Source organism: Thalassophryne amazonica, chromosome 6 (assembly GCF_902500255.1).
Source record: "Thalassophryne amazonica chromosome 6, fThaAma1.1, whole genome shotgun sequence".
Classification (NCBI taxonomy): domain Eukaryota; kingdom Metazoa; phylum Chordata; class Actinopteri; order Batrachoidiformes; family Batrachoididae; genus Thalassophryne; species Thalassophryne amazonica.
This window is the reverse complement of record NC_047108.1, coordinates 23,937,979-23,962,161: the sequence shown is the minus strand read 5'-3', so window position 1 is coordinate 23,962,161 and position 24,183 is coordinate 23,937,979. Positions and strand designations below refer to the sequence as shown.

General features: G+C 41.2%; 1 protein-coding gene across 3 annotated transcripts in view; it reads left to right on the top strand.

Annotated features, from left to right (window-relative positions):
• prkcz (protein kinase C, zeta) overlaps nucleotides 1–24,183 on the top strand; it is a 595,716-nt gene that overhangs the window by 310,285 nt on the left and 261,248 nt on the right. For all 3 annotated transcript variants that reach the window (XM_034171897.1, XM_034171896.1, XM_034171898.1), the window contains 2 exons: nucleotides 15,452–15,507; nucleotides 19,564–19,758. In XM_034171897.1, coding sequence (XP_034027788.1) covers nucleotides 15,452–15,507; nucleotides 19,564–19,758 — 251 coding nt within the window. The remainder of the gene's footprint in view (nucleotides 1–15,451; nucleotides 15,508–19,563; nucleotides 19,759–24,183) is intronic.

Here is a 24,183-nt window from a genome sequence, read left to right as displayed (position 1 = left end):
ATTTCTGACCCCTTGAAGGCAACTGACGGATGGTTAGACAAAGTCCAGGATTTGAAACTGTGAATATTGCAGAATATTTTCTAAGCAGGGAGGAGAAATCGCTACTCTACCGGCTTCATAATGACTACAATGAAGGTGGGTCTCACATGTAACCTCTTTGGTGTCACGTTTGTTTTGATAAGTTGACAGACATACAGTGATATGTGCATGCATGCAGTTTGTTTATAGAACATGTCAATATTACAGTATTACGCGCCGTGTCATTCATGGTGTGACATTTCAGTCATAAGCTAATGCACGAAAACAGCAACCACAACACAACACAGAATTCGGCACGGTTTCAGGATATTGACAGAATAAATGTGTGCAAGAAACTTGCAATTTTAGTCCATCTTTTACATCCGTCTGGATATTTATTTTCTGTGGGGGAATTGTGTAGAATGAATGGCGGTTTACAACCACATTTCTTCTTCTTTCCATCTTTGGGTGAACTCGGCGGAGCCTTGCAATCGTGTGTTTTCAGCCACCTTTCAAGCCTATTAATTCTGTTTGAGCATTTGAAAACTGCACAATGCACACCTGTCATTATTGTATGTGTCGCTTAAGGCTTAAAGCTTTTGAAACAATCCCTGTAAGCCTTAACTTTCACAGTCCGCTAATGCTACCATATACACTCAACAAAAATATAAATGCAACACTTTTGGTTTTGCTCCCATTTTGTATGAGATGAACTCAAAGATCTAAAACTTTTTCCACATACACAATATCACCATTTCCCTCAAATTTTGTTCACAAACTAGTCTAAATCTGTGATAGTGAGCACTACTCCTTTGCTGAGATAATCCATCCCACCTCACAGGTGTGCCATATCAAGATGCTGATTAGACACCATGATTAGTGCACAGGTGTGCCTTAGACTGTCCACAATAAAAGGCCACTCTGAAAGGTGCAGTTTTATCACACAGCACAATGCCACAGATGTCGCAAGATTTGAGGGAGCGTGCAATTGGCATGCTGGAATGTCAGCAGGAATGTCAACCAGAGCTGTTGCTCGTGTATTGAATGTTCATTTCTCTACCATAAGCCATCTCCAAAGGCGTTTCAGAGAATTTGGCAGTACATCCAACCAGCCTCACAACCGCAGACCACATGTAACCACACCAGTCCAGGACCTCCACATCCAGCATGTTCACCTCCAAGATCGTCTGAGACCAGCCACTCGGACAGCTGCTGAAACAATCGGTTTGCATAACCAAAGAATTTCTGCACAAACTGTCAGAAACCGTCTCAGGGAAGCTCATCTGCATGCTCGTCGTTCTCATCGGGGTCTCGACCTGACTCCAGTTCGTTGTCGTAACCGACTTGAGTGGGCAAATGCTCACATTCGCTGGCGTTTGGCACGTTGGAAAGGTGTTCTCTTCACGAATGAATCCCGGTTCACACTGTTCAGGGCAGATGGCAGACAGCATGTGTGGTGTTGTGTGGGTGCACCTGTGCACTAATCATGGTGTCTAATCAGCATCTTGGTATGGCACACCTGTGAGGTGGGATGGATTATCTCAGCAAAGGAGAAGTGCTCACTATCACAGATTTAGACTGGTTTGTGAACAATATTTGAGGGAAATGGTGATATTGTGTATGTGGAAAAAGTTTTAGATCTTTGAGTTCATCTCATACAAAATGGGAGCAAAACCAAAAGTGTTGCGTTTATATTTTTTGTTGAGTGTATGAAATTCAATGGCAGTGGTGTGTGTTTCATAGCTGGAATTTTTGACCCCGTTTGACCCGCACATGTGCAGATGCATTGCACACTTTGCTTATTGCTTCACTGCTGCAAAATATGTAGTAAACAGGAGCTTCCAGCAGTGGGCAGAGTGCACAAAGACAGAAGTGCTGACTCATTGTTTTGGTCTGTGGTCGCCTTTGATGCTACCCGAAGCGATTGTAGTGTTAAAACTCAAAATCAGCTTGTTAGTAGTTTCACGTGTACCGAAAGCAATACTGAAAGTTATCTGTTATCAGTTAGCTGTAGCTTCCGATACATTTTTAGGTGGTTTATTGGTTTAGCTTTATAAAAGATAACTTTTCGGTTAGCTTCAATAACAGCTAATCATTAGCTGTTATTGAAGCTAACTTTTTGGTTAGCTGTACCCACCACTGGGGGATATTGGTGTATAACTAGTGAAAATCACTGGGTTGATATAAAAAATTAATAAAAGGGGACCCAATACAGAACCCTGCATTTAAATAACCCTGGTTAAATAAAAAAAATTAAATGCCACTCACGGGATTCTAAAGTGATTGTCTGCTCATTGTTTTCGTGCTAACATCACGAATGGCCACACATTTTTTGAGTGCCCAGCGGGCAGTGTTAGATGTTTGTGTGTGTCACCTGAAATTTGTCCAACACCTGCCATGAGAGGGATCGAATGGGCTCTAACAGAGCACACTCTGTCTTTCTGCCTCTCGTGCGCGCGAATAGTTGTAGTGACACGTGTTCGAGGAGTTGGAGGCAGCTCCAATTTTTCAGGAATTGCATGCAATTCCTCCTTCGTGCGGTAGTCGACTTCAATCGTGTTATGTGTGAAGGGGCCCTTAATATTGCAAGTGTTTTTCAAGAAACCACCTGGTGACATCACAGCTCTGTGGGTATGCAGCTGAGAAACAGATGGTTAGAGCTTGGCAGAATTATGCTGCTTTAAGTACTTTCTAGTTTTCTTGATGGATTATTCTCATTTCGCATGTTATTTGATATGTTTTGTAATAAATGTGGGGAAATGCAGAAATATGTGCCTTTTTCAATTTATTTTTTGTGGTCAGACGTGCTCAAAAATTTACATACTCTGGCAGAATTGTTGGATTTTTGTTGGCCATTTTTCAGAGAATATGAATGATAACACAAACTTTTTTCACTCATGGTGAGTGGTTGGCTGAAGCCATTTATTGTCAAACAACTGTGTTTAGGCTTTTAAAATCATAATGACAACAGAAACTACCCAAAAGACCCTGATCAAAAGTTTAAATACACCTGTTCCTAATACTGTGTGTTGTCTCCTTTAACCCTCGTATATGACAGCTAAGACCAAGCTTTACTAAATTATAAATAACTTTTGAATGATATGAGATAGAAACTTACTTTTTTTGCTGAAATGTTAAGTCCGCTGACTTTCGATCCAGCCATGGGCCATCTTTGTACTCCTCATAGAAGCTGTGTGATAACGTGAGCAATGTGAGCGTCCAATCGGAATTGGTTCACCTTCACATGGTTTTCCAAAATCCAATTGTAGGGCAGATTTACCTCACGTGAAAAGCCAAAGATCGTTTTCAGGAGTGATGTGTTACTAGTTGGCCCAATTGAATAGACCCCTGGGTGCTCCAATGAGTACATACTATTAGTACATACTCAGCGTGCCAAGCGCCATTATGCACAGTGATCAGTGAAAGCAGATGGAGCAGGCGGAGAGCCTCTGATGACAATCTCACGTGCTCAAACAAAGAGTTTGTAACTATCAGGATTGCTCCACTAGTTTGCATGTAAATGTTACTGGATAACTCTGTTGCTTTCTCTGCGTAAAACACTGTTTACTATATCAATGGACAACAAAACACATAGACCATTTTGTATATATTGTTCAAAATGTGCATTTGTGTTTATTGTTTGAACCTTTTTGTTGTACAGACTTTCACACAAGACCTCAAATTACCTTTATATTGTGTCTAAACAGTTGTTTATTATAGTTTGCTGTGTGTTTTGAATAAATGTGTGTGGAAAATTATTTTTCGCTTTTTTTTTTTCCTTGCCTATTTTTGATTGTAAACCTTTATTATACTTCTAAAACACAACAGAAAACATATACATTCTGAAAGCACAGGTTGTCCTGAAAAAAAGAGACATAAAACTTGATTGTGGGATGCAGGGAGAGATGTTAACAGCAATAATAAAACATTTATGCCAGGCGAGTGAACTATCCATAAAATGCCCTCGGACCCCAGAGGGTTAACATCAATGACAGGTTGGTGTTGTTTGTGGTAGTTGTGGATGGTAAAGCTGCCACTGAATATGCCTTAGACTTTATTTACATAAATTATGAAGAAATACAAACAGTATGGTACTCTATGGTAAATCTGCGTGGAGTAGACAGTTCTCAAAAACTGAGTGACTGTGCAAGGAGAAGAGTGAGGAAAGACACCCAGACAACTCAGAAGAAGTTTTAGCTTTATATGGCTGTGACTGGAGAAAATTTGCACAGTGCAAATTTTGCATTATATACCACCTGTTATACAGCTTCATGGTAAATTGGTATAGAGGAGGATTTTCTTAAAAAGAAGACCTGAAAGTTTAGCTACAAATTGCCAGAAGGTACATCTGAGAGCCAAGCCTTGATTTGATCTGTTTTGGTGAAAGAAAGTCCTTCTACACTCTACTCCACTGTACAAAAATGACAACAAACATATTTTTACCAATTATAGACCAATTTCTTTACTCCCACAGTTTTCAAAAATCCTAGAAAAATTGTTTGACTCTCGTTTGGAAAAATTCATAGAAAAATATCAGTTAATAAACGAAGGTCAATATGGTTTTAGAAAGAAAAGAACCACTTCAATGGCTGTTATTGAGGCAATAGAAGAAATTACTAATGCATTGGACAGAAAAAGATATGCTGTTGGAATATTCATTGATCTTAAAAAAGCATTTGATACAATTAACCATTCAATTTTAATCAACAAATTAGAGAATTATGGTATCAGAGGAGTTGCAGGAAATTGGATAAAAAGTTATCTTACAGATAGGGTCCAATACGTGGAAATGGGAAATTACAAATCTGAATGTCTTGGCATTGCTTGTGGTGTCCCCCAGGGGGCAGTGTTGGGTCCCAAATTGTTTAATATGTATATTAATGACATTTTTAATGCATCTAGATCATTGAAACTAATATTATTCGCTGATGATACAAATATATTCTACAGTAGTGATAATTACAATGAACTTATAAATACTGTAAATGACGAACTAAGTAAAATAAAAAAATGGATGGACAGTAACAAATTATCATTAAATTTAAATAAAACAAAAGCAATGATATTTGGTAATTATAAGGTTAAATCTAAATTACAAATATGTATAGACAGTGTCCAAATTGAAAACTCAGCTGAAAACAAATTTTTAGGAGTAATAATAGACAGTAAATTAACATGGAAAGCCCACATCAGACACATAAAAATGAAAATTTCAAAAAGCCTCTCTATTATGAATAAGGTAAAGCAATTTCTTGATCATAATGCACTCCGTACATTATACTGTTCTTTAGTTCTCCCATACTTAACATATTGTGTTGAAGTGTGGGGTAACAACTATCAATGTTCAACACAACCACTATTTATACTACAAAAACGAGCAATAAGGATCATACATAAAGTTGGATTTTTAGAACATAGCAATAATCTTTTTATGCAATCAAAATTGCTTAAATTTCATGATCTTGTAAAATATTCTACATTACAGATTTTATTTAAGGTATTTAACAAATCACTGCCAAGTAACATTCTAAAGTTCTTCTCAGTTAAAGAGTGTGTTCATAATCTTAGAGGTTTTGCCAAATTCACATTATTAAAAGTTAGAACCACTCGGAAAATTTTTTGTGTGTCTGTCTGTGGAGCAAAGTTATGGAATGGTTTGGACGTCAGACTCAAGCAATGCCAAAGCATTCATGAATTCAAGTCACATTATAAACAGAGGGTCTGGGATCGGTATAGAATGATTGAGACTTAACAATAAAAGCCATTTTACATTCATGGCTCATGACTCTGTATCACAATTGTTGGTTTGTGCATTATATGTTTCTTTCTTTCATATGTTTGGTTCTTCATCATAATTGGTATTGTTGTCTCTTATCATTGTTGGTATGTTTTTTATATGTTTGCTTTCTTACCGTAATTGGTATTGTTGTCTCTTATCATTGTTGGTATGTTTTTTATATGTTTGCTTTCTTACCGTAATTGGTATTGTTGTTTTCTTACCATTGTTGGTATGAGCATCATATGTTTGTTTTCTTTGCCATAACTGGTATCGTTGATTTCTTACCGTTGTTGGTATGTGCTTGTCGCTTGTTTATTATACTGGTATTGTTTTCTTGCTGCTGTTGGTATCTATTGTGGGAATTTACAAGTATTTAAATGTATTATTTTCTTAATTTTCTATCTAATTGACGGGAAGCAGCTATGCACTTTATGTTAAATTTGAATAAAGGGGTGGGATTAAATAAGTTTTCTTCCTCCCACTCCTTTTTGAGCAGATTCAATGTTCTGAGTTAATAGTAAATTCAGTTTTTTTGTTTTTTATGTTATTGTTAAATTGTTTTCTGTTTTTTTTTTTTTCTGTTTTCTGTATTTCTTATCCTCTGCTCAAATAAAATAGATGATGATGATGATGATGACTCTACTAGGAAGCTAAGAGTTTGAGCAAAAAGCTCAAAATCTTTATAATAATTTTTTTTTCCATACATGCAAATGCATTGGGACCGCTGCACATTCAAATCAAAACATGAAGAAAAAATTTTCAAATTTGTTATTATTTTAAAGAGTGTTTAGAAAAAGGAATGTTAGGCTGTTTAAAAAATATCAGTGTCTGTATCTTTCTTTCTGTGAAAAAACAGGTCAAACAGGTGGCTCTTATTTAACAACGAAGGCAGCAAATCTTGTACATGCTTAGTAGAGAAGCTTGAATGTTCGACTGGACTGGGTTGCCAGTCGAAGATTAAAGCTTCTCTACTATGGAAACCACCTGGACAACTGAGAGCCTTCACAGAAACTTGTACATGCTTGTTGTTGTGCACTTCTCTGTGAAAATCTGAGTAAAATGGGTCATTCCAGAGAGTCCTCTGATTAAAAAAAATTGATTGGAGAAGACAAAACAAATAAAGAAATGCAGAAAATAATGGGCTGCTCAGCTAAAATGATCTCAGATGCTTTTAAATGGCAACCAAATCCAAAAAGACATGGATGAAAATGGAAAAACCACCATTCAAATGGATTGAGGAATAGTCAGAATGGCAAAGAATCAGCCAATGATCAGCTCCAGGGTGATCAAAGAAGGTATAAAGTTATCTGTGAGTACTGTAACAATTATGAGACACCTATGTGAAGCCAAACTGTGAACAAGAAGCCCCCACAGAAGTCCCACTGTTGAAAAAAAACGACATGTTCTGAAAAGGTTACAATTTGCCAAAGAGCACACTGACTGTCCTAAAGAGAAATGGTGCAGCATTTTGTGGACTGGTGAAAGCAAAATTGTTGTTTTGGGGTCTTGGAGCTACAGATAGTTTGTCACATGACCCCTAAAAACTGAATTCAAGCCACAGTACACTGTGAAGACAGTGAAGCATGGTGGAGCAAGCATCATGATGAGGGGATGTTTCTCATACTGTGGTGCCGGGTCTATTTATCACATACCAGGAATCATGGCTCAATTTGAAACCAACAAAATAAATGAAGAGGTTGTGTTGTCTTATGCCAAAGAGGAAATGTCCTGGAAATGGGTGTTTTAGCAAGACAGTGACCCCAAACACACCACCAAGTGAGCAGCATCTTGGTTCCAGACCAACAAGATTAACATTATGGAGTGGCCAGCCCAATCCCCCAGACCTTCATCCAATAGAAAACCCATGGGGTGACATCAAAAATCTGTTTCTGAGGCAAAACCAAGAAATGCAGAGGATTCTTGAAATGAAGTCCCATCGTCCTGGGCTGGAATACCTGTTCACAGGTGCCAGAAGTTGGTTGACTCCATGCAACTCAGATACGAAGCATTTCTCAGAAACAGCGGTTATACAACTAAATATTAGTTCAGTGATTCACAGGAAATTGGCCAACCCAACCTTTTGGCAGTATGGGTAATTGCTAAGCATGCTGTCCATCCAGGGGGCACCCCAAGTGTTGGATAAAAATAAAGTAAACCTTCACTAGTCTTATACTAAAACTAGTTAATACTATTTATCTTTTAATAAATAAATAATAAGAAGAAAATTAATTTTAACCCATATTGATTTAACTGCATAATAAAGCCTATTAAATACTAATAATGATAATAATTAATAATATAATTAATAATAATAATTTCCTCGTTGCCTCCCCTCTAAAGTGTCTGATGAGCCCTTCCGAGTCATTATGGCACAACAACGTCAAAACGGCCCAAACTGTGTGATCTTGGATCGCGATTTACGTGATTTAACAACGATGTCAAAACGTTTCAAACTGTCTGGTTCCCAGGGTAGGGAAAAGGAAAAGAAGAGGAGGAAAAACGGGACCAAGACAGAGCTACAGTAAATGAACTGCATTTATATAGCGCTTTTCCATCTGCATCAGACACTCAAAGCGCTTTACATGTATGCCTCACATTCACCCTGATGTCAGGGTGCTGCCATACAAGGCGCTCACTACACACTGGGAGCAATAGGGGATTAAAGGCCTTGCCCAAGGGCCCTTAGTAATTTTCCAGTCAGGCGGGGATTTGAACCCATGATCTTCTGGACTCAAGCCCAACACATTAACCACTAGACCATACACCTCCCCTGTAAAAATAATGATGAATTATGTTTTCCATTGCATTGCATCAGGTGTATCAGATACCGATACACTAGCAGTGTTAATGTGCCTTTACCCATGGTTTGCTAATTCCTAAGGCGTTTTTGGGTGATGTTCGCCTAAATCAGTGGTGAGCAACAGGGGCCGAGACACTGCAGGTTTTCCTTGCAGCCACTCACCACCAACAGGTGGGTTGCTGATGAGATTCTCCCCTGAACATAAACACCTGATCGTCAATTAAATCACCTGCTGAGGTGATTAAGTAGCAAGGAAAACCTGAGTGTCTCGGCCCTTCATGGCACATGATTGCTTACCCGTGGCCTAAACTGACCTACCTAAAACAAACTGCATTTTGTTGGGGTGGGAATACAGTAAAACTCACATATAATGGATTCAGGTGGACCAGCAAATTTTGTCCATTGTAATCGAAATCCATTATATGTATAAAACGGACAGAATCCACTATATGTATAAAATGGACAAATACATTGTATGTATAAAACGGAGAAAATCCATTATATATATACGAGGTCTATTAGAAAAGTATCCGACCTTATTATTTTTTTCAAAAACCATATGGATTTGAATCGCGTGTGATTACATCAGACATGCTTGAACCCTCGTGGGCATGCGAGAGTTTTTTCACGCCTGTCGGTTACGTCATTCGCCTGTGGGCAGTCTTTGAGTGAGGAGTCGTCCACCCGCTCGTCGATTTTTTTCATTGTTTAGGAATGGCTCAGAGACTGTTGCTTTGTTTGATAAAAATTTTTTCAAAACTGTAAGGCACAACTGAGTGGACACCATTCGATAAATTCAGCTGGTTTTCGGTAAAAATTTTAACGGCTGATGAGAGATTTTGGTCTGGTAGTGTCGCTTTAAGGACGGTCCACGGCACCTGACGGCGATCTGCGCTTCGAGGCGGCAGCGTCTCGCCGTTTCAAGTTGAAAACTTCCACATTTCAGGCTCTGTTGACCCAGGAAGTCGTCAGAGAACAGAGAACTTTCAGAAGAAGTCGGCATGAGGAGTTTATTCGGACATTCCATTGTTAACGGTCATTTTGTAATGAAAGAACGTGCGGGCAGAGTCGCATGTCGGGCTGGACCTGACCGCGGGGGGTCGCGGCAGGAAAAACACCTCCGTTGGAAATCTTAACGGGCAAGTTGGAACATGCCCAAGCTGTTAAACAATTTCTCAGTTACTCACTTGTTGAAAGCCATTAAAAGCCGCCTGAATTCTACAAATGGTTTTCAACACGGAGATGTTTTTCCTGTCGCGGCGCACACAGATTTGCCGAGTCGTCACGGAAACGACTCGGCGAATTTGCGCGTACGTCTTTCATTAAAAAAATGTCCTTAAACAGTGGAATGTCCGCATAAATTCCTCATGCCGGCCTCTTCTGAATCTTCTCTGTTCTCTCACGATGTCCTGGGTGAATTAAGCCTTAAATTAGGATGTTTTCAGCTCGAAACAGGCCGACGACAGCGCCTGGAAGCGCTGCAGGACGTCCCGCTCCGTGGGAAGTCCTTACACCGACAGAAACACCCCATAATCTCTCATCAGCCGTTAAACTTTTCACAGAAAACCAGCTTAATTTCTCGAATAGTGTCCACTCGGATATTCCTCACAGGTCCAGAAAAATTTTTGATAAAGCAACGCGCGCCGTCTCGAGCAGCGTGTGAAACAAAGGAATTCAGCCGAGAGGGCGGGACCACATCTCACTCAAGGCCTGCCCACAGGGAAATGACGTCACCGACACGCGTGAAAAAACTCACGCATGCGCACGAGGGTTCAAGCATGATTGGTGTAATCGATGTCATTCAAATCCATATAGTTAAAAAAAAAAAAATAAAAGGGTTGGTTTATTATCTAAGAGACCTCGTATATGTAATCGATTACTCTACTTACATTCAGGAGGTGCCGAGTGATCTATGGGGAATCCCCAGCATCAATTAGACTTACATTTTTCCTTGAATAAGGGCATGCCTCATTTAATGGTCGAGTCAAAACTTCACCTGAAAAAAAATGCCTGCCTTAAATAAGCGCCGGGCATTATGTGCATTAACAAGATTACATTTGGTCGAGTCACTCTTTTTTTCTTAAAATCCTAATGCCTGATTTATGCTTCTCCAGCTCCGTAACTCTGTGGGCACGCAGTGAAGACGAAGTGCACGTGACCCTTTTAAAGTTCTCTGTCACTTTGGTGGCGTCTTATTGCAATTTACAGCAGGAACAGTGCCTTTTTCTACATTAATTTGTCCACCAACGAGCTCCACGTCTTTATACAATCATTAACTTCCAAACCAGTGGTACGGTACATACAGTTTCCCTTCATGAATTGCGGGTCATTTGAGCGTCTTTTTCTGACTCCATGTTGTAACGTTGGTCATATTTATGGACTTTTCTGCCAAACACATTTTATCCATGATCAGAATGTAATCGGCATGCGCACTGCAAAAACTTCTAAAATATGACGGGAGAGGAAGGAGTGAAAACATCAAAGTGACAAACCACAGCCCTTGTAGTCTCTGTCATTTAGTAGGTGTACGAGTTCGCAGCCAGGCAGAGTGTTCTAATCTAAAGTGGTTTGGTTTGTCACACACAGGGTTAACACCATTTTACAGTACAGGCAAGCAGCATTTTGTTAATAATCACTTGCCTTGTGTAGGCACCTGGTCTGAGCACGGTTTTAAAAAAACCTCAAAACACCCGGACTTTTAATCAAGGAAATACAGTACCCGGTTTCCTAGAATTGGTGAGTGTTAGTGCTGAACTTCATTTCATACTTCTGTTACTGGGCAGATCTAGACTGCTCTGTCCGGTATATGCGAGGGGTTTTTAATGGAAATACATTGCGATCCGACATGAAGTTTTGTCCGATGTGAGCGAAAATCTGTGATACAAAATCCGGTATATACGGTGTTTAGATGGAAAAGCATACAAAAGCATGGGGACTTTTGCTTTTGAGTGTGTGCGAATATCTGGTTTATACGATACAGTTTAGGCAAGTTTTACTGTAGCTGGTACAGGCTTTGAGCAGAGTTTATCGCTGTCATTTTGACATGCATTGATCGTCAGTGTCAGCGACTGTTTACATTTTTACTGAAATGTCATGTGGTTAAGCAAAGCTAAAGTTTTCCCTGCTTATGATAGCTAAAATATAACGCAATGCTAAAATACCTTCAGCTGTATGAGCATTGTCTTCTTTATAAATTTTAGTTGTTTAATTAATTAGTATCTAAATCCTGCTGCCTCCACCTCACACAGCACAACACATCCATGCAGCTGCATCAGGTGCTCCTCCTGTCGCCTCCACCTCAGTACATCCCAGTGACACAGCATAGGAAGGGGGTGCCATTAAAATTTTGCCACAGGTGCCAAATTGGTTAGGGACAGCACTGACAGGGACGATAAATCTTCAAGCAATTTTTGAGTTCAAACAATAAAAGTTTGAGTTTATAAAGAAAAAATGCAAACACTGCTATTTTTTGAACAGCCTAATATTCCTTTTTCAAAGCAAATTTGTTTTCATTTGGAATTGAATTTACAGTGTTCCCAATGCATTTGCGTGTATGGAAGTAAAAGCTATTATTAAGGATTTTAAGTTTTACTTTAAACACACTAAACATTATTTTGAGCACAACTGTTTACTTGACTAGATTTCTGTCAACAATATAATTTGGCTCTAAAGCTGAAAATATGAAATGTTTTTAGAAATTCGTCAGATCTTTCATGAATATGCATTTTTATTCATGTGGACAAACTCTTTTGATATTGGAAGTGTTGAAGCTGAGGCTCCCTCACAATGTCAGTGATACTTGTCATCTTGGTCTCTCCCATGTAACTGCTCCTCTGATACAAAACTGACTGAAAAACAAAAGATCATTAAGACGTATGTTGAAATAAATGAACCATGAGTCTTTCAGGACTGTTGCTGATGATTAATGCTGTACGAATCAGCTCATTGATTCAAAGAATATGGATTGTTGTTGAAGACACCAGATATCTTTCCAATCGGCCTGTGTGTGTGTGTGTGTGTGTGTGTGTGTGTGTGTGTGTGTGTGTGTGTGTGTGTGTGTGTGTGTGTGTGTGTGTGTGTGTGTGTGTGTGTGTGTGTGTGTGTGTGTGTGTGTGTGTGCATGCTGTGCTTCGCCAGTATTTACATGTACCACCTATGGGAAGAAACCAAACAAACCATTTACGGTTTGTATTTGTGTATGTTACCAGTACGTATTTAATTAAAAGTAAAAAAAAAAAAAAAAAAATAGCGTGGAGAGTGAAAGCCTGTTTAGCTCAGTGTCACACATTGTAGATAAAAATAAAACAGGCTCACAGCTGATAACGCAGAGAAGCTTCTTTCATCAAAAAATATCTTTAAAAAAAAGAAAAGAAAGACTTTTAGTCCTCACAGACATAAAGTTATTGATGGACAGTTTCAGTTCAGTTATTGGTGTTATATATTTTATAGTGCTGAAGTCCATAGGTTACATTTAAGTGAGATGCCTTGCAGTGTCATGTTTTTAAAGGCCCGGGCACACGGCACATGGCATTAGCTGAACAAAGGAAAAAAAGACACAACCACAAATTGTCAAGAAAACGTAGACGAATGAACTGGCACTTCTCCCATCACCGAAAAGACTGAGTGCAGAGCACATAAAAGACAGAAACGAAACCAAAACTAAAAAACAAAAACAAAACAAAAAAAACAAACAAAAAAAAACAACAAAGCAAACGGCAACCTTGGTGCTTTACAGCTGCAAGAGCAAGTTGTCTTGGCAAGAGGTCTGTCTTGAATGCAAGAACGTGTACACGCACATGCACATTGCAGCCAAAGATGGCTGCAACGTGCGTAAATACAGTGAGGAAAATAAGTATTTGAACACCCTGCGATTTTGCAAGTTCTCCCACTTAGAAATCATGGAGGGGTCTGAAATTTTCATCTTAGGTGCATGTCCACTGTGAGAGACATAATCTAAAAAAAAAGAAATAAAAATAAAAAAAATTTAAAAAAAATCCGGAAATCACAATGTATGATTTTTTTAAATAATTTATTTGTATGTTAAGGCCTTAAAAACATGGAATGAAATTAAGTTAAAATAATAAATGAGAAATTATTTTGTTGGGGGTGTTATGACACCCTTAGCACCCCCCTGCTTGCTGCCACCCATGGATGAGGAACCATCAAGACAGAAAGCAAAATGGAATATGGAGGAATTGAGGTTGTCAACAGGATTCATTCACATTTTTCAGTTTGAAAATTCTGATGAAGCGTCAGCTACAGAAACAAAGCTGGACGGTGGTTAAACAATGTCTCTGAAGGTTAACGTACTGTAAGTCCAGATTTCTTGTTTCATTTTGGCTTTGGTGTTCTTCAGTATTGCCGTGTGACCAGGGCTGAAGAAACACACAATTAATGTTAAAGCACAATTTGTTGTAGTCAAAAAGTGAAGTTACATGCTTTAATTGAAATGTTTGTAAATAAAAACAAAGCTAATGATATTGGTAGCAGTGACAGTCAAAAAGTAAATAACAATTGATGTATAAAAATATGTTTGTCGTCATAAAACTGTAAATGTATCATTAAGTATTCGTATTGGTACTCAGTATCGGCGAGTACTCAAATGTATGTACTCGTACTCTGTCTGGGAAAAAAGTGGTATTGGTGCATCCCTGTCAGTACTGTATGTTTGTGTAACTTCACACCTGCTGTCTGAAGGATTTCTTCATGGAATGTTAAGTCATATTAAAAAGTGTCCATCTTTGTGGGACTTTGTGGTTTAAAGAGGTTTTTGAGCACGTGAGGATTGACCTTGTTTTCTCTGTGCAGTTCATAGCTGGAAGAGAAGCTGGTTTATACCTCCCTCTACTGGCCAAATCCAAGAACCGATTATCAAATGCAACCCTCTGAATCCTTAGTTTCTGGGTGTTATTTTGTTCCTGTTGCTTTTTACTAATTGTGGGCTCTTTTTTTCACTGCACCTGCAAGTCCCGCACCTCTATGGAAACATCAAAATCATGGCTAGATGTAGAAAGACCTCCAAAATGACTTCTGTGCAGTAAAACATGGTTGTAATGCCGTGAATCATAGAATTTATTTGATCATTTTGACATTCAAAAATTTTAAAAAGATACACAACATTTTTAGCAGTGCCCACAAATGACCTGTATTGGGGTATATTTTATATAAATACTCTGTTGTTATTATTATTTTATTTATGGATTTATTTTTTGTTTCTCAGTGATCTCGTTCTGTCCTCTCTGTCCTCTTCTGCTCCAGCCTGCAGTTTAGAGAGTCACAGAGATTTTGTCACTGTGATTGTCTCAGCTGAGGATCGCAGAATTTCTGGATTTTCACAGGATTTGGATTGTCAAAACAGTTTTTCTTTTTGGCAAAATTTGAATTGAGTCATATAGAATAGAGTTTCAGGTTGAACAGCCTAATTAGGCAGAGCAGTTGAAGTTAGTTTCTGTGTGGTCAAATTTTGTTTGATTAATAATTAGATGCGCTGCCTGTTTTTCAGTCAACTTTGTGCTTGTTGCTGTTGGACAAATTGACTTTTTTTTTTAACACAAACAAAAAGTAACAGCACACAAAAATGATGGTGAAAGAATACCATGAGAGGTTTTATCCTGTAACTCTTGTTTTGTTTCTTTACTTCACTCTGGAAATCTGTCCATTTTCTTGTTACATGTTTTTCTGTCAGAATGAATGTTTCTTACACAAGCCTTTTGTTACAATCTTTGCCTTATTCTGTCATCATTCCAACATGAATCAGTTTAATACATTTTTCAATTTTCAGTTCACTTTCGATACTCACTGACACCATATAACCTGAACTCAGCACTCTTGTGTTTTCTTTTTTTTTTTTGCAGTATCCTTTTTACCACACAGCTGCACAGTGGATAAAACAGAAGATGCAGATGCAGAGGTGAGAAAGGTTCCAAACCTGTGCACAGTTGAATTTAACATGAAATTATGTAGTGTAATACTTTATTTCTGTTTAATACTGGTACACAGTACCAGTGGTGGGCACACTTCTGATAATCCGATAACAGATAATTTTTGGGTGGTTCATCGGTTTATTTTTATCAAAGATAACTTTTCAGTTATCTGATTATCTGTTATCGAAGTTAATTTTTTGGTTATCTGTGCCCACCACTGCACAGTACACACATTGATGTCTCCGTCTCAGACTCTGCTGGCCTTTGTTATTGCTTTGTTATGCAAACCTTTGTTAAAAAGTAATAAATCAATTTTCAGTGAATTTAATGAAGATGGGGCTTAATTGTGAGGCAGGTGTGATGCAGAGGTGAAAGCAGTAAACTGAAAAGTGTTTTCACATTGACATGTGTGCTCTTGGCAAGTGGTCACATTCAATGACTTGGAAATGTTCATGTATCATCACCTGACTTGCCAAAAGAAAGAACACAGAGTAAGTCCTATATAAGCTCTAAGTACTTGCAGTAATGTTCAGAATAATAGTAATGCTATGTGACTAAAAAGATTAATCCAGGTTTTGAGTATATTTCTTATTGTTACATGGGAAACAAGGTACCAGTAGATTCAGTAGATTCTCACAAATCCAACAAGACCAAGCATTCATGATATGCACACTCTTAAGGCTATGAAATTGGGCTATTAGTAAAAAAAAAAGTAGAAAAGGGGGTGTTCACAATAATAGTAGTGTGGCATTTAGTCAGTGAGTTCATCAATTTTGTGGAACAAACAGGTGTGAATAAGGTGTCCCCTATTTAAGGATGAAGCCAGCACCTGTTGAACATACTTTTCTCTTTGAAAGCCTAAGGAAAATGGGACGTTCAAGAGATTGTTCAGAAGAACAGCATAGTTTGATAGTTGATTGGAGAGGGGAAAACTTATACGCAGGTGAAAAAAATTATAGGCTGTTTATCTACAATGATCTCCAATGCTTTAAAATGGACAAAAAACCAGACACGCATGGAAGAAAACGGAAAACAGCCATCAAAATGGACAGAAGAATAACCAGAATGGTAAAGGCTCACACATTGATCAGCTCCAGGATGATCAAAGACAGTCTGGAGTTACCTGTAAGTGCTGTGACAGTTGAAGCTAATTTATTTGCAAGAATCCCCCGCAAAGTCCCTCTGTTAAATAAAAGACGTGCAGAAGAGGTTACAATTTGCCAAAGAACACATCAACTGGCCTAAAAAGAAATGGAGGAATATTTTGTGGACTGATGAGAGTAAAATTGTTCTTTTTGGGTCCAGGGACCACAGATAGTTTGTGAGACGACCCCCAAACTCTGAATTCAAGCCACAGTTCACAGTGAAGACAGTGAAGCATGGTGGTGGAAGCAACATGATATGGGCATGTTTGGACATGTATGGGCATGTCCTACTATGGTGTTGGGCCTATATATCGCATACCAGGTATCATGGATCAGTTTGGATATGTCAAAATACTTGAAGAGGTCATGTTGCCTTATGCTGAAGAGGACATGCCCTTGAAATCGGTGTTTCAACAAGACAATGACCCCAAGCACACTAGTAAACGAGCAAAATCTTGGTTCCAAACCCAAAAAATTGCCTCGCAGATGTGAAGAAATCATGAAAAACTGTGGTTATAAAACTAAATACTAGTTTAGTGATTCACAGGATTGCTAAAAAAGCAATTTGAACATAATAGTTTTGAGTTTGTAGCGTCAACAGCAGATGCTACTATTATTGTGAACACCCCCTTTTCTACTTTTTTTTACTAATACCCCAGTTTCATAGCCTTAAGCGTGTGCATATCATGAATGCTTGGTCTTGTTGGATTTGTGAGAATCTACTGAATCTACTGGTACCTTGTTTCCCATGTAACAATAAGAAATATACTCAAAACCTGGATTAATCTTTTTAGTCACATAGCACTACTGTTATTATGAACACTACTGTATCTCGGTATTCTGTCACATGAAGGGGACTACAGGTTACTAACCCAGCCCAGGCCAGTACCTATTTACAGCTGGGTGGACTGAGACAGTGCAAGTGTCTTGACTCATACAGGTAGCCTGAGGGAGAATTCAAACCCAGGCAGACCAGCTCTTCCTAGTATTTACAGAAAGTGTTCAATAATTATTGAAACAAGATTGGGCAGGTGCATAAATTTGGGCACCCTTGTCATTTTATTGATTTGAATACATTTAGCACTAATTATTGAAACACAAAATTAGTTTGGTAAGCTCATTGACCCTTGACCTCTTTACACAGGTGAATCCAATCATGAGAAAGGGTATTTAAGGTGGCCATTTGCAAATGTTTCCCTTCTTTGCATCTCTTCTAATGAGTGGCAACATGGGAGCTTCTAAACAACTCTCAAATGACCTGAAAACAAAGATTGTTCAACATCATGGTTTAGGGGAAGGATACAAAAAGCTATCTCAGAGATTTCAGATGTCAGTTTCCACCGTGAGGAACATAGTGAGGAAATGGAAGACCGCAGGCACAGTACTAGTTAAGGCCCGAAGTGGCAGGCCAAGAAAATGTCAGATAAGCTGAAGCGAAGGATGGTGAGAACAGTCATAGTCAACCCACAGACCTGCTCCAAAGACCTACAACATGATCTTGCTGCAGATAGTGTCTCTGTGCATCGTTCAACTATACAGCGCACTTTCCACAAGGAGATGTTGGAATGCAGAGGAAGCCTTTTCTGCATACACGCCACAAACAGAGTCACCTGAGGTATGCCAAATTACATTTGGACAAACCAGCTTCATTTTGGAATAAGGTGCTGTGGACTGATGAAACTAAAATTGAGTTATTTGGACATAACAAGGGATGGTATGCATAGCTGAAAAAGAACACAGTATTCCAAGAAAAACATTTGCTATCTACAATAAAATTTGAAGGTGGTTCCATCATGCTGTGGGGTTGTGTGGCCAGTGCAGGTCCTGGGAATCTTGTTAAAGTTGAAGGTCACATGGATTCCAGTCAGATATCAGCAGATTCTTGAGAACAATGTTCATGAATCTGTGACAAAGTTGAAGTTTCACCGGGGCTCAATCTTTCAACAAGACGACGACCCTAAACACTGCTCAGAATCTACTAAGGCATTCATGCAGAGGAACAAGTACAATATTCTGGAATGGCCATCTCAGTCCCCAGACCTGAATATTATTGAAAATCTGTGGTGTGATTTTAAGCGGGCTGTCCATGCTCGGAAACCAACAAACCTGAGATGTTTTGTAACATAATAAGAATGGTCCAAAATGCCGTCAACCAGTATCCAGACTCTCATTGGAAGCTATAGGAAGCATTTAGAGGCTGTTATTTCTGCAAAAGGAGGATCTACTAAATATTGATGTATTTGTTTTCTCTGTTGGGGTGCCCAAATTTATGTACCTGCCTAATTTTGTTTAAAGAATTATTGCACACTTTCTGTAAATCCTATAAACTTAATTTCACTTCTCAAATATCAGAGTGTTTGTCTGCTATGTGATTTATTTAACTGAAATTGCTGATTCAAACAACCAATGATTTATAAAGGAAATCATGAAAATTATCAGGGGTGCCCAAACTTTTGCACACAACTGTACTTCTGGCCTTAGAAAACAGAGGGACTACATCAAGTCCTTAATTCTTCAATGGTGAATGAGATGTTTTTGTGAAACCCTTTGGATTAACTGTCGTCCAAACAGATCTTGATTGCTTCGTTCCCACTTCACTGTGGTGACAGAATCCCAAAAATTCACTGCCCGACTGTTCCTGGGGCTGACTGTATGTCTGTCTTCTACTTCACGAGTCTGGGCTAACGCCTCTTGAAGATCAGCCATTTGACAAAATCTGATGGATGAAGACAGTTTGACAGGCAGTTTTGTTACAGCTTAAAAACACAAAATCTAGATGGGTAGATTGTTCCAGACTCAACTGTTTTTAGTAAGGTTTCTGAAAAATAATCTTGAAACAACTTGAAACCAATAACCGTGATGATTTTTTAATGTGTGTATATGTGTAACCTGCTGCAGGACATGAAGACGGTCGTGGATGGAATTGACAGCATTAAGCTGTCTCAGGGACTGGCACTGGGCCTTGTCGACTTTGAACTGATCCGGGTCATTGGCCGTGGCAGCTACGCCAAAGTGCTGCTGGTTCGGCTGAAGAAGAATGAGCACGTTTATGCCATGAAAGTGGTGAAGAAGGAGCTAGTCCATGATGATGAGGTGAGAGTTGTTTTGGGAGCTCCTGCCCTCAGAATGGCATGATTGGAAATTGTTGTATTTTTGAAACTGGAATTTTCAGCTAATTGTGAAATGTTTGTGGCAGTGGAGTTCAGATTCATTTTTACAAGTTGATGTTCATTCACATCTACAGTGGGGCCAAAAAGTATTTAGTCAGTCCCTGATTGTGCAAGTTCTCCTACTTAGAAAGATGAGAGAGGTCTGTAATTTTCATCATAGGTACACTTCAACTAGGCTCTCACAGACCTGTAATGTCTTCTTTAAGAAGCTCTTCTGTCCTCCACCTGTTACCTGTATTAATGGCATCTGTTTGAACTTGTTATCTGTATAAAAGACACCTACCTGTCCAAAGCCTCAAACAGTCAGACACCAAACTCAACCATGGCCAAGACCAAAGAGCTGTCAAAGGACACCAGAAAGAAAATTGTAGATGTGCACCAGGCTGGGAACAGTGAATCTACAATAGACCAACGTAAGAAAGGCTACACACTACGCAGAGAGGGACTCAAATCCTGCAGTGCCAGGCGTGTCCCCCTGCTTAAGCCAGTACATGTCCAGGCCCGTCTGAAGTTTGCCAGAGAGCATATGGGAAGATCCAGAAGAGGATTGGGAGAATATCATGTGGTCAGATGAGAAACATCATGCTTTGGGGCTGTTTTTCTGCAAATGGGACAGAACGACTGATCCTTGTTAAGGGAAGAATGAACGGGGCCATGTATCGTGAGATTTTTAGCCAAAACCTCCTTACATCAGTGAGAGCATTGAAGATGCAACATGGCTGGGTTTTCCAGCATGACAATGATCTCAAACACACCGCTCAGGCAACGAAGGAGTTGCTCCGTAAAAAGCATTTCAAGGTCCTGGAGTGGCCAAGCCAGTCTCCAGACCTCAACCCCATAGAAAATTTGTGGAGGGAGTTGAAAGTCCATGTTGCCCATTGACAGCCCTGAAACATCACTGCTCTAGAGGAGATCTGCATGGAGGAATGGGCCAAAATACCAGCTACAGTGTGTGCAAACCTGGTGAAGACTTACAGGAAACATTTGACCTCTGTCATTGCCAACAAAGATTATGTTACAAAGTATTGAGTTGAACTTTTGTTATTGACCAAATACTTATAGTGGAGCAGATAACTGTAACAATTGTTCATTTCTGGAAAGAAGCACCAAAGTTGGCACAAATACCCCATAGACATTACTCTTTTGAAAAAACTGAGTAGCCACTTGAATTTTCAGTAGGCGGGCAGGTTGGGGTCAATTGAAGAATTACTCAGGGGTCAAAATTTAAAAATGCTCCAATCATTTTGAAAGCTATACCACATTATTTGTCTTTGATCACGATACCAAAAAGGTATAGTTTGGACTATCTATGACTGAATGTTATGGAGTTATGGGGTAAAAACAACAAGAATGGACTTCCGGTGTCATGGCGTAGGGACAGGACGTGCTCGGTGCTCGCTCTCCTGCTTTTATAGTATTTTTACCACCATAAACTCGATATTAGAGAATTAAATCTGATTGTCAAACTCGCAGAAGGTGGGTTAAAAAGAGAAGGGAGGCAAAGAAGACCTGAAAATGTCTAAATCACGGGATAGACACGCCTCGTCATCGAAGACCAGCAGCGCAGCAGAACAAGCTAATAGCGCTAGCTCACCGATAATTAATGCAACTGCGAACAACTTACTTAATGCCATTGAGTCGCTCAAAACTGAGCTGAAACAGGACAGTGACAGAGTGAGAAAAGATATCAGCATCTTACAGCAAGAACTGAGCGGCAAACTCGATTCAATGACTGAGGACGTGAGAGGTCTGTCAGAAAGAGTGGAGGAAGCAGAGACCCGAGTGGGGCGGGTGGAGGATGTGACACTGGATCTGACCCAAGCTTTGACCGAGAGTTTGAAGCGACAAAGGCAGCTTCAAGACAAACTGACCGAATTGGAGTCGAGATCCCGCAGAAACAACATCAGGATCTTTGGAGTAGACGAGTGGGAACATCCGAAATCAATGGTGCAATTTATCTCAGATTTTCTAAAGCTGTTGTGAAAGTGTAGTGACACGGACCCACAACAGGGGGCGCAAATGAACGGTCAATAGATGAGCCAAAAGGTAACAATTTAATGTTGTGAAACGTGCACAATGAACATACAGACAATCTCAGAATATAATTACAGTCAAATTACAAAGGTGACGTGTGGGCAGGCTCGAGGATAGAAGACGTCTGTCCTGAGAAGAGCCGGAACCACACGATTTTCGCCCCCACAGAACCTGGTGAATACTGGAGCCGCCAAGTCCCGAATTCCCAGGTGATCACCGTCCCCGACTGTCGGATCTGGTACTGCTGGCGAAGAACAAAGACAGTCAAGTGTGGGTGTGTGTACACCCAGTAACAACAGAGGTGGGAATGCCACCTCCACCTCTCACTCAATACGTTGCAGCGGTCTCAGATGAAAAGGAGCGCCGTCTTGCACAGCCTCCGAAAACACGACCGGTTCTCCTGCAAACACTCACAATAACAGATTTATAAATCTCAAAAAAAGGGCTGAGAGTATTACCTCCAATGAAGTATGATATCTCGGCGATGAGGTGGAGATGACGTCTGGTCTTTATGGAGTGCGATGATGAAGAATGTGTGACAGCTGTCAGGAATTAATGAGTGACAGCTGTCACTCCCGGCTGTGTCCGTGGCGGCAGCGCCCTCTCGTGCCTGAAGCCCGCACTTCAGGCAGGGCGCCCTTTGGTGGTGGGCCAGCAGTACATCCTCTTCTGGCGACCCACACAACAGGACCCCCCCCCTCAACGGGTGCCTCCTGGCGCCCGACCAGGCTTGTCCGGGTGTCTGCGGTAGAAATCGGCCAGGAGGGCCGGGTCCAGGATGAAGCTCCTCTTCACCCAGGAGCGTTCTTCGGGTCCATACCCTTCCCAGTCCACCAAATACTGGAACCCCCGGCCCATTCGACGGACGTCCAGGAGCCGGCGCACTGTCCAAGCCGGCTCCCCGTCAATGATCTGGGCAGGAGGCGGCGCCGGACCGGGAGCACAGAGGGGTGAGGTGTGGTGAGGCTTGAGTCTGGACACATGAAAAACCGGGTGGATCCGCAGTGAAGCTGGGAGTTGGAGCTTCACTGCAGCAGGACTGAGGATTTTGAGGATCTTGAAAGGTCCAATGTACCGGTCCTTCAACTTGGGGGAGTCCACTTGGAGGGGGATGTCCTTCGTGGACAGCCACACCTCCTGCCCGGGCTGGTAAGCAGGGGCCGGGGATCGCTGGCGGTCTGCATGGGTCTTCGCCCTCGTCCGGGCCTTCAACAAGGCAGAACGGGCGGAGCGCCACACCCGACGGCACTTCCGCAGGTGGGCCTGGACCGAGGGCACACCGACCTCTCCCTCCACCACGGGGAACAACGGGGGCTGATACCCCAAACACACCTCAAATGGGGAGAGGCCGGTGGCGGAAGACACCTGGCTGTTATGCGCATACTCGATCCAGGCCAGATGGTTACTCCAGGCCGTCGGGTGCGCGGATGTGACGCAGCGGAGGGTCTGTTCCAGTTCCTGGTTGGCCCGCTCTGCCGGTCCGTTCGTCTGTGGATGGTACCCGGACCAGAGGCTCACGGTGGCCCCCAGTTCCCTGCAGAAGCTCCTCCAGACGTGTGAGGAGAACTGGGGACCACGATCTGAGACAATGTCGGTGGGTATCCCATGCAGACGGACAACATGGTGGACCAGGAGGTCTGCTGTCTCCTGGGCTGTTGGGAGCTTCGGGAGGGCCACGAAGTGGGCTGCCTTGGAGAATCGGTCCACTATCGTGAAGATGGTGGTGTTGCCCTGGGACGGCGGGAGGCCCGTGACGAAATCCAGGCCGATGTGGGACCAGGGGCGATGAGGCACAGGAAGCGGTTGGAGTAGTCCTTGGGCCTTCCTGTGGTCAGCCTTGCCCCTGGCACAGGTGGTGCAGGCCTGGATATACTCCCGGACGTCGGCCTCCATAGACGCCCACCAGAAGCGCTGCCGGACAACTGCCACGGTCCTTCGCACCCCTGGATGACAGGAGAGCTTGGAACCATGACAGAAGTCCAAGACTGCAGCTCTGGCCTCTGGTGGGACGTATAAACGGTTCTTCGGACCTGTACCTGGGTCCGGGCTCCGTGCCAGGGCCTCCCGGACGATCTTCTCCACGTCCCAGGTGAGGGTGGCCACGATAGTGGACTCCAGCAGGATGGGCTCCGGTGGATCCGACAGTGCAGTTTTGACCTCCTCTTCGTGTACCCGGGACAAGGCATCCGACCTCTGGTTCTTGGTCCCGGGGCGATAGGTGATCCAGAAGTCAAAATGGCCGAAGAACAGTGACCAGCGGGCTTGCCTGGGGTTCAGCCGCTTGGCGGTCCTGATATACTCCAGGTTCCGATGG